The sequence below is a fragment of the Zea mays genome, chromosome 8, assembly GCF_902167145.1.
Source record: "Zea mays cultivar B73 chromosome 8, Zm-B73-REFERENCE-NAM-5.0, whole genome shotgun sequence".
NCBI lineage: Eukaryota > Viridiplantae > Streptophyta > Magnoliopsida > Poales > Poaceae > Zea > Zea mays.
In genome coordinates, this window is record NC_050103.1 from 106,813,456 (window position 1) to 106,824,376 (window position 10,921).

The window sequence follows — 10,921 nt, forward strand, 5'->3', positions numbered from 1 at the left end:
TTATTACAAAATTTTAGAAATTGGAATGGTTCAATTTGGAGCTAAAATGAATTTTCTATGCATTTTACAAGTTTCTAGAATTGTTTTTGTATTAAAAACGAATTTCCATAATTATTTCACTGTTTTTAATCTACTCTGGACTAGGCCTCAATTTCTGGTAAGTAAGAGGGTCTCCGCGCAAGCTAACCAAGACTCAGGGAATAGTTCAACTGGACGGCGGGTTGGTTCCTAAATTCCAGGAGGGCTCGTGTGCAAATCTGTCCCACGAAGGGGTATCGCAGAACACGGGCCGTTGGATTAGATCTGGACGGCCCAGATCAGTCTATCTTCATCCCGATTCGGTATGCTACCCTAATCGTTAGATCAAAAATCTACGACGTGGGTTTTACAGACTCCGGACTCAAACCGATCCGTCCAATCGGATCGCACAGTCGGGATCACACGTGTGAGAGGGTACGCTAAAGTTTAATCCTAGCCGCACAATCCGAGATGGACGATGAAGACACCATCCCCAACCCTATGACCTACGCGCGCAATGGCGCCGCCCACCCACACGGCGGCGACCATGGCCGGCGATGGCCAGGCCACGATTCCGGGACGCAAGCTTCGATCTAACGCGCGCCATGCGATGAGTGGACAAAGGCGAAATGGTCGGATGTAGGCTTACCCGAGATGGCGACGGTGCGGGCACTGGTACGACGTGGTGTATCCCATGGCGGAAGTTCTTACTACGGTGAGCAATTACGGCCACCGCAGACCCAATTCATGCATGCCAAGGTGGTGTACATCACCGCCACACCAAGGCGGTTGTCCCGCGGCGTCCAATTGCCTTCAAACGGTGGTGGAAAGGCAGTCCGACGATGGCGGTCGCCAGCTGCGGGTGTGGTGCTCGGTGGGGAACTTGGTGGATGCGATTGTGGGTGAGAGAGGGTCGCGTAGGGATAGGAGGTTCGTATGTAGCACCCGGTCGTGCGGATTCAGCGACATGGTCCAATCCTTCCGGAAAAGGGGCGGCGAGATCTCTGGCGGCAGCTTTGTCACACATCCGGTGCGGCTCGGAGAGAAGAAAGGGGGAGAGCCACTGCGCCCCGGGTCACATGGACGCGCAGGAGGTCGGCCATCCATGCAGGTAGAGGATCGAGTCAACGGTGGCGAGGGTCGATCGGAGCCCGAGAAATCGCGCGGGTTCAACTGAAGCCGCCCATGGCCTGCGATATTTTCGGGAAGACGGCACTGACGTATTGGCCCCACAGCGCAGCGACTTGAGAGGGGGAGGATGCAGCGTCACCGACTAGCCAGGCCCACCCGTCGGCGCCGCAGCTAGGAGGTGGACTGCGCAGCTGGTACACAGGAAATGGGCCGAAATGAGTGCTGAGGGCCCAAGTGCAGTTTCTCTCCTTCTTTCCTTTTTCTTTCTATTTTCTTTTTCTTCATCTTCTAATCCAAATTTGAATTTCAAATTTGTGGTGAATCTTGTACTCAAACTTCTGGGTATATGATTTGAATAAAACATTATGGAATAAATTTATCTGCTTATGAATTTATTATTTTTTTCTATTGTATAGTACCTTCTCCTTCCTCCTCTCTTTCAAACCCTAATTCTCATGTTAGGATTTAAACTTCATCTCAAGTCAATTATTATGTTTTTATTAATATTATTGTGAACATTATTTGATGCACAAACAAAACTCCAATATGATGCACTTTCTTTTATTTTAGTGTCATTGGTTAAATTTAATCACTCTTAATTTTATGTATGCTCTTTTCATGATGCAAATAAGGCACATAAAGTTGAGGAGATCTCTCTATTATTCTTGGTATACAATTTTGAGTATTACAGTTGGGCCTTCAATAAATTCCTCTCAAAGGGCAAGCTTACACTTGGTCAAATATGCAACGACAACCTTTGCTAGAAAAGCTTGATTGGTGCTTTGTCTCGCAGGCATGGTCTACCAAATTCCCTGCTACTTCTGCTCATTCACTAGCTCGGGGAGCCTCGGATCACGTCCCTTGGGTGACCAATGTTCAAATTAACGTCCCAAAACCGCCCATTTTCAGGTTTGAAGATTATTGGTTGCAACTTGAAGATTTCCATTCAATCTTACATGACTCTTGGGCTCAGCCATTGATTCAGCCAGATCCAGCGAAAAGGCTCATGGCTAAGCTTAAAAGGGCAAGAAAAGCGATTCAAGGTTGGCAAAAATCACTCCCTAATCTAGCAAAGCTGATTGACAAAGTCAAAATGGTTATTCAGCTACTGGACTTCATTGAGGAGAGCAGAGATTTAACGATTCATGAATGGAACTTTAAAGATATCCTTGTTCACCATTTGCAAGATCTACTGTCTAAACAGCGAACTTACTGGAACCAAAGAGACTAAATCAAATTGGCCACCTTGGGTGATGCTGGCACAAAGTTCTTTCACGCAAATGCTATTGTCAAACATCGTCATAACCTTATTTCGTCGCTCAAGGATGCTAACGGCAATGTCACCATCTCTCATGCGGATAAAGCATATGTGCTTTTCCAAGCCTTCAAGGACAGATTAGGTACCTCTCAGCAAACGTCTATGGTTTTTAATTTATCATCTTTGATTCGGCCGATTGGTAACCTGTCAGAACTTGAGATCCCCTTTTCACATCAAGAGATTGATCAGGTCATTAAAAATCTGCCAACAAATAAATCGCCATGTCCAAATGGATTTAACACGGACTTTGTGAGAAAATGTTGGCCAGTGATTGCTCCAGAATTCTATGAACTATGTGACAAGTTCTTTGAAGGTTCAATCTGCATGCATAGCATCAATGGTTCCTATGTGACTCTCATCCCCAAAAACAGCTCTCCTGCTTCAGTTGGCGACTACAGGCCTATCTCCCTCCTTAATACAAGTGTAAAAGTGCTGACAAAACTTCTCGCTAATCGATTGCAGCATGTGATTACCAAGTTAGTTCACCAGAATCAATATGGTTTTTTAAAGGCAAGGTCAATTCAGGATTGTCTAGCTTGGGCTTTTGAATACATCTCCCTTTGTCATAAGTAAAGAAAAGAAATGGGCATTCTAAAACTGGATTTTGAAAAAGCTTTTGATAAATTAGAGCATGCATCTATTATTGACATATTGAGGCACAAGGGGTTTGGAGACAAATGGCTTCACTGGATCTCAATGATTCTAGACTCTGGTACCTCAGAAGTGCTTTTGAATGGTGTCCCTAGGAAACGTTTTCACTGCAAGCGTGGAGTCAGACAAGGGGACCCCCTGTCCCCCCTTCTCTTTGTCCTTGCAGCAGATTTCCTACAGTCAATTGTTAACAAAGCTAGTGATTGTGGTATCCTCAGGCTTCCTCTTCCGAACACATGTGGAATTGATTTCCCTATTATTCAATATGCGGATGACACTATTTTGATAATGGAGGCTTGCCCTAAACAATTTTTCTTTCTAAAGACGATGCTTAATTCTTTTGCTGAATCTACAGGTCTCCATGTCAACTATCACAAATCCAATATATATCCCATCAATGTCTCAGACCAGAAAATGGAAATTCTAGCAAATATGTTCCACTGCAAGATTGGATCAATGTCGTTCACCTACTTAGGGCTCCCCTTGGGACTAAAAAGACCCAACCTGGGAGCATTCCTTCCACTCATTCAGAAGATAGAGAGAAGACTTGCGTCAACTTCTATTTTTTTATCTCAGGCTGACAGACTTCAAATGGTTAACATGGTATTTTCCGCTCTACCAACATATTACATGTGCACCCTCAAGCTCCCAAAAATGGTGATTAAGCATATTGATAAATTTAGAAAACACTGCCTTTGGAGAGGTGCAGACATAAATGCAAAGAAACCCCCTCAAGTAGCATGGAAAACAGTCTGCAAACCAAAAGCTCAGGGGGGCTGGGAGTCATAAACCTAGAATTACAAAACAAAGCCCTCCTTATGAAGAACCTTCACAAATTTTACAACAGAGCTGACACTCCATGGGTCAACATTATCTGGGCCAACCACTACAGCAATTTGCTACCTTCAGATAAATCAGTAGGCTCATTCTGGTGGAGAGACATTCTTAAAATTCAAGAATCTTATAAAGAGTTAGCCTGAGTGGAGATTGGAGATGGAAAAACAATACTTTTGTGGCATGACAACTGGGATGGCATGTGCAAATCTGTAAGATACCCAAAACTTTGGTCTTTCGCTTCCATCAAAGACATCACTATTCACCAAGCAAGAACGACAGCCTCGCATGAGATGTTCCACACTCCTCTGTCTGTTGAAGCTTTTGAGTAGTTTCATGCTTTACAAGACTTATTGGCAAATCTTCCGCAACATGATCAGAGAGACAAATGGCTCTGCAATGGTTCCTCTATCCTGTTTTCCTCTCAGAAGGTCTATACTCATATGTCTGGTAACCAGTGGACCCGCCCCATCTTCTCCTGGCTGTGGAAAACAAAATGACAGCCTAAACACAAGGTTTTTTTTCTGGTTACTGCTTAAAGATAGATTAAATACTCGTTCATTCCTTAGGCAGCAAACTATGCCACTGGACTCCTACACTTGCGACAACTGTATCCTCCAACTCGAAGAGACATTTCTTCATCTTTTTTTCAGATGCAACTTTGCTAGAAGATGTTGGCTCCTAATAGGCATCACACCGCCAAGAACAACTGATCTAATCAATACCCTCCTGAGGATTAGAATGAGATAGCAAGTTCCATGGAGATTGGAAACTATCATCATTATGACCTGGTGCATTTGGAAAAGCAGGAATAATTGGATTTTCAACGAAACCCCGCCAACGGTGGATGAGTGTCGGGAAATGTTTAAAAGAGAAATGAGTCTCGTGTGCCACCGAGTTAAGCCAGAGATAGGTGACAAAATTAGCAATTGGATTCAATGCTCTGTATCGTAATCTTCGTTTACTTTTCTGTAAAGTGTTCGTATTTGGCCAAGAAATAATAAAAATACTGTAGGTCCTCTCTACAGTAACTTAACTTCAAAAAAACGTTGACTGTTGATTTTGTCTCTCTTTTAATTCACTTATATATGCGCCGATTGGTTGATTAATTAGGTGTTTCTTTTTCACGCTAGAATCTTGTGATGATTACATTGTTGTTATGTGATGTAGGAGTTGGAGGTTCTGTTAAAGTATTGTCCACAATCAAGGACAACTGGGTGTCATAAAGTCAGTGAACCCTGTTGGAAGGTGAAGGTGTGCATTATGTTGAATAAATTGCTTTGCGTAATTGCATTCCTTTGTTTGCTCCATATTTGGCTCTCTTTTAATAACGGTAGAGGTTGATGATGTGGGTTGTTTTTTCTAATTGCAGTGGTGGATAATTTATAATAGTAAGTATGTGGGGGTATTTTTAGATTAGTTTGTGAATGGTAGTGGAGGGTTATTTTAAATACAAGATACAGATGGGGCTATTTCAGGTTTTTTTTATGACTGCAATGGTGGTTAATTTGATTTTGGGTGCTTCTATTGTTGGCTATGGATTAATATTTCATTGCATAGTATATTTAGTATAATAGTGGTGGTGGCTAATTTACAATTGTTAGATTGGTACGTGCTATTTTAGGTTTTCTCAAATATTGGAAATAGTATGTAATTTACAAATAGACATAGAGATGCTTTGGGTTAAGTTCTCATAATAGTGCTGGGCAGTATTACATTTTTTTTTCACAGTTTAAAATCAGTGAATTTGATTGTAAAGGTTTCTTTTGCTCGCCAATTACTATGATTTCCATAATTCCATTCATTCGGTAGAAATTTACACATCATAGACGGGTTTCAATATAAATAGTTCTGTTCCCTATTTAAGAACACTCTATTATGACTTTATCGACTATTTCCATCAGAATGATGGCTAAAACAAAGGCAGCGCAAACACCTGCAGAAACGCTTATTTCTCAACGGAGCACAGCACGTGCTTCGCGGATCTACAAGACTACAGGCTTACAACTTATGGATGGTTTTCATGTCCGCTGCCCCCTGCAGAGTCCCTTGCTCGACATGATCCCACCAGCCCATGAGGAAGTTGTCCACCACCAGCCTGAACCAAGGGGACATCTTAACGCCATCTTCCCCAGCATCAGCTTTCCTGAGCAGCTCCTTCAGCTGATCGCGGTTCACGTACTTGACGTCGGCCACCTCTTCAGGATTCGGGTTGAGCTTCACGTCACGAACCATGAACAGGAGGTAATCCACTGAAACAACAGAATAGGAAAGGTTGTAAAGCCTGCAACTGCAAGACAGACCCTTGAAACATGTAGAGTACAGCAAACACAAATAGTATGAAAACTGGGAATCCAGGATGTGATGGCAAAAAGGTAATCAAGTATGTACACTCGTGTTCGCCCCATTTTCCATCTGAAGGAGCCATGTAAAGCATCCTCCCAAGGAGGATGAACTGGTCAACAGGTAATTCGTCAGCAACTATTCCCAGTTCATCAAATAGTTTGCGTTGGGCTGCATTTCTCACCCCTGAACAGAATAAATGATTGTGGCTGGTGATGAGTAGAGTGCAAGTAACAATATGGATGGTGCATACAAATCTATAAAGTATGGATTGGTTTCTCACTCTCCAAGGAACATGTATATACCTGCACAATTTTCCTCAATCAACTCTGACTCGCGGTAGAGAGGATGGCTACAGCAGGTGTTTGTCCAGACAAGTGGAAATGTCACTTTTGTTGCAGACCTTTGCTGTAAAGAATATGATGTTACAATATCTTCTTTGGTAAACAAGCTTAGAAAATACACTTCAATTTAGTCAAGCTAGTTTAGAGAAATAACAATGCAGTAGCACACAACAAAGACAGAAGAACCGACAATAAATGACTCATGTCCACTGTTCTGAGCTGTCGCTTTGCAGTGCGTGAAACTGTTTAAATATATAAGAACATAAGGTAAATTTGTGGTACAGAGAAGAAAGATATGTAAGATTCATGAACAAAATCCTAAAAGCCAGTAGCCTTGGATTGGACAGTATAGTATCAATGCGGCAACTATTTCACCAACACAAACTGGCTGACAGTTCTTGAGCAAAGACATGTTATACTAAGCCAAATTTATGCGGTAAAATTGAAATTGCGCCCTCTTAAGGACCTTAATTCCAAAACGGTTAATCATATTCCTTCCTAGAATGTTATACATACTTTCTTTGGTAGAAGTACAAACAACTTTCCAGAGAGATCCATGCTCTTCCATGTTAGGTGAGGCATTACATGAAGGCAAAAGTGGTTCAGTAAGTTATCCTTGTAACCTTGCCATTAACCTACCTAATAATAATGACCAAGCAAGGGAACTCTTTTATGAAGATTGCTGTAGTGATTGCTGCATAATGTGCAATTCCTCAATACGAAAAGAAGTCAAGATGCATACAAGAAAAATAAAATGAGAATAATTTTGAGGGGATTGTTCAATATGACCATTCTATGTCAGGAATGGAATCATCCATTTAGGGAACAGAAAAAGTAGGACCTAACAAAGAAAAACCTGTCATCCACCAGCTAAAGCATGGAGCAACCAAATCCGGGGTTCACTCAAAATAGAACTATCAGAACACAAACTAAGGGTTGTTTCTAATTTTCAGTTGAACCTAAAAATAAACTCAACCTGAGAGGGGTAAGACAGCCCTAGACATTGCATTGAAAAGAAGATTTTGTCACATAGGTTGAAATAACCCTGAACCTGATACAACGGATAAACCCTGAACCCTGATACAACGACGTCATAGCCCATAAGAGAATGACCATGATCGGGATTGGACTTTAGACCTGTACTTTCGTTGGTACAAACTAGGCCATTTCGCAATTTTCAGTTGAACATATCCATAATATCAGGCTTGAATAAATGCAAATGCAAAACATCACACTCATATGTGCCAAGACACCCAACCTCCAGTTTGATCACGACCCATCTAAGACAAGCTCCTCTACCAACATTGAGATGGATTGATTTATGAGGCATCCCAACCCAAAGTCACGAATTCAAGTCAAGTAGCTAAGCCAATTTTGAATATACAGCGATTCTTTTTTTTTCCAAATCATACATAGAGCTTTCTCCAAGCATAATAGCAAAAGGCTGCACACCCTACTTGATTGGAAAGCGAAGAAGTGAACTCAAAACTGCAGCCAAGGATTCAAGGAACATGAAGTGGAATTTACATTACATCTTAAAGCAAGACAACCATATTTGGTGTTGTGTGAATACCTGTAGTAGCAATTCATATTTGGAGTTGAAAAGGAAAACACTGAAAGCTCTGTGCAGGACATTTCCAGCTTCTATCTTCTCCATGAGATGGCCTAAAATTATTGATCAAGTATGATTAATAAACAAGTGTGATAGCAGCTAAAATCTGACACTTCACTGTTAGAACTCTGGTTTAAGATTACAAGTCATCAATTAGTGTGCAACATTCACATATTAAAACTAAAATTGTATTCTGTAATGCTAAGGTGCAACTCATGCTATCCTGTTGAATGCACAATAAAACTCCACCGGACCTTATATTAGAAGGAAAATAGTGTTATGCCAAATTCACAAAAAAGCATGCAAATGTGTTGGATGTTGTTTCAAAAAATTAATCAATATTGGATAGATAGATGCCTAGCGAGTTCTAATCATTAAACATAGGGATTTGCTTTGTACTATATATATTAAAAGGAACATGTATTTGAAATATCTCTAGACCATGAGTTTGAGAGCTTTACAGTAATTTCAGTTCGGTTTAAATTCATTAAAGACTCCAACATTTCATATAGAATAGTATGAACATGTGACCATTGACCAAACATACACTTAACAGTACATTCTATTCTCTCGGTGAGAATGCAATAAATATTAATGTAACTTGAGGTTCCACCAAACATTAGATGTAAGAGGGCAATTGCAAACATTTTCTTCCTGCTGAACTAATGTTGTACTTGTCAAAGTCAAACATGGCAATTGGAATACTTATCAAACTGAATACGGCTAGAAAGAACAGTCAGCATCAATGTCACAGTCTTGTTTTGAATATCACAGGCGTGCATAACTGAATGGAATGGACAAATTCACACGGAATCACGCACAGTTATACTTGGACTCATGGCCGATGACATTGTCTTGTTCATCCACTAAAATGCACCTGCATGCAAAAAAAATAACTTCTATTTTTATTGGCAGCAGTCACAGGATTTAAAATGAAAGCGATCAGACTGGTTTTCAACCTCAACCTGAATCTCTCAGTCACTAAGTTGTAGTTGTAGAAACAGTAATCTAGATTATGAAAGGAGAAAGAATCATAGCTCATATAATAAGTAACTCGAGAGGGAATAGTTTTAATAGCCACAATTCGATACTATCAAGGCACCGCGCAAGCCGACGATATCACCACCTTAACTACCACCACAAGCAGGGCACTGCTAGCAAATTTGACGCGACGGAGGTACCGCAGGCAACTCACTCGTCCTCAAACATGAGCCGCCGTTGGACGGCGTCCATCCCGACGTCGGCGTCAACGGCGCCGGGGCCTGGGTTCCCCATCACGGCGCCCCGTGCGGAGGTGGCGAACGACCGGCGCCCGCGGAGCCTGGGGAGCGCCGACCTCGCCGAATAGGAAGAGACAGCCAAGCGAGCCCACGCCCGCCGCCCAGCGCCGAGAGATGCCGAGGTGCACGCGAGGAGCGCGAGGGGCCGAGACGCTGATGCCGCCATGAGGCGGAGGGATGCGCGCACGGGGCACGCCTGGATTTGTTGGGCTGGTTAACTGGTTTGGTCGCTGCTATTCAGTGCGACCGACCGTGCGAGGTGCGAGGCTCGGGGATTAGGCTAGGTTTTTTAAATTTTACTCTTTAAATTATCATTAGAGAGTTATTTGTATAAAAATTACTACATCCGTTTTTGAATATTTGTCACGCGCTAGTTCATTTTTAGACTAAAATACTACAAATAAAAAAAAACGAATAGAGTATTTTCTATATCTTTTTAATTTTCAGCAGTCTTTCTATATATTATTTGTACTTTATAAAGTCATTCATGTTTTCTATATTTGACTTACGAGAAATCTGGAATTGAATAGAGCTATATTTGTATAACCATTTAGATAAATTGTTATAAGTTTTTTTTACAAAATCTCTATTTATATAGAATTGGAAGAATATAAAGAGCATCTCAGAGTTGCTCTAAAGGTCCTCTAAATAGATGACGCTCATACATCCTCTACATAATCTCTTCTCTTTTTTATCTATGTTTATACTTTAGATATTAGATTAAGTAAAACTACAGTATGTATTATTCACTTTAGCACTTGTTATTTATGCCTATATTCAAATGAATTATGATGAATCTAAGATACATATGCAAAACACATACACTAATTATTGTATGAATCTAATAAAAATCTGAAAACAAATTTTATTTTTGGACAAACGGAGTATAAGATATTTAAGGGCTAGTTTGGCAATACCATTTTCCCAAAAGATTTTCATTTTTACAAGAGAAATCAGTTCATTTTCCCTTGAAAAAATGGGAATCCCGCGAGAAAATGAAGTTGCCAAACTAGCCAATATATATGTATAAAAATCTATGATTTTGCTGTAATCTTTGGCCAATACTGCTAAGACGCTTTCTACCTCTTTTTGAGAGCTAGTCAGTTTTGTTTTGAGTCGTTGCTCATTTTTTAGGGACTAAGATTTGATTGCTTTCGATAACTTTAATTTGGCTTTTATCTAGCCTTTGCCACTTAAATGGGTTCTTCCTTCTTCCTTTTCTGTTAATCATTGTGTTTGTACAGTGGTGCTGACAATGAACTTGTTAAGGGGATACTGTGAACATGAGGTTGATATGTGTCCTTTTGGTTTAGATTGTGATGAGTAATTGTCAACAAGAGTAACATCTTGGTTGAGTCGTATGGACAAACCAGGATGTGAGTGTGTTTGA

At 40.9% G+C, this 10,921-nt stretch overlaps 1 protein-coding gene across 2 annotated transcripts; it reads right to left on the reverse strand.

Annotated features, from left to right (window-relative positions):
* Positions 1–5,729: 5,729 nt before the first annotated feature.
* Positions 5,730–9,789, reverse strand: LOC100502421 (uncharacterized). 2 transcript variants are annotated; one of them, NM_001196899.1, is made up of 6 exons: positions 9,447–9,684; positions 9,073–9,128; positions 8,213–8,304; positions 6,601–6,703; positions 6,344–6,481; positions 5,742–6,204 (listed from the first exon to the last, which is right to left on the reverse strand). In NM_001196899.1, the coding sequence occupies exons 1-6, from the start codon at positions 9,524–9,526 to the stop codon at positions 5,954–5,956; spliced, it is 720 nt and encodes a 239-aa protein (NP_001183828.1). In that variant the 5' UTR covers positions 9,527–9,684; the 3' UTR covers positions 5,742–5,953. The 2 variants fall into 2 exon arrangements, with proteins under 2 accessions (XP_008655399.1, NP_001183828.1); XM_008657177.4 differs by lacking the exon at positions 6,344–6,481 and having other exon boundaries at positions 5,730–6,204; positions 9,447–9,789.
* Between the last annotated feature and the right edge of the window lie 1,132 nt (positions 9,790–10,921).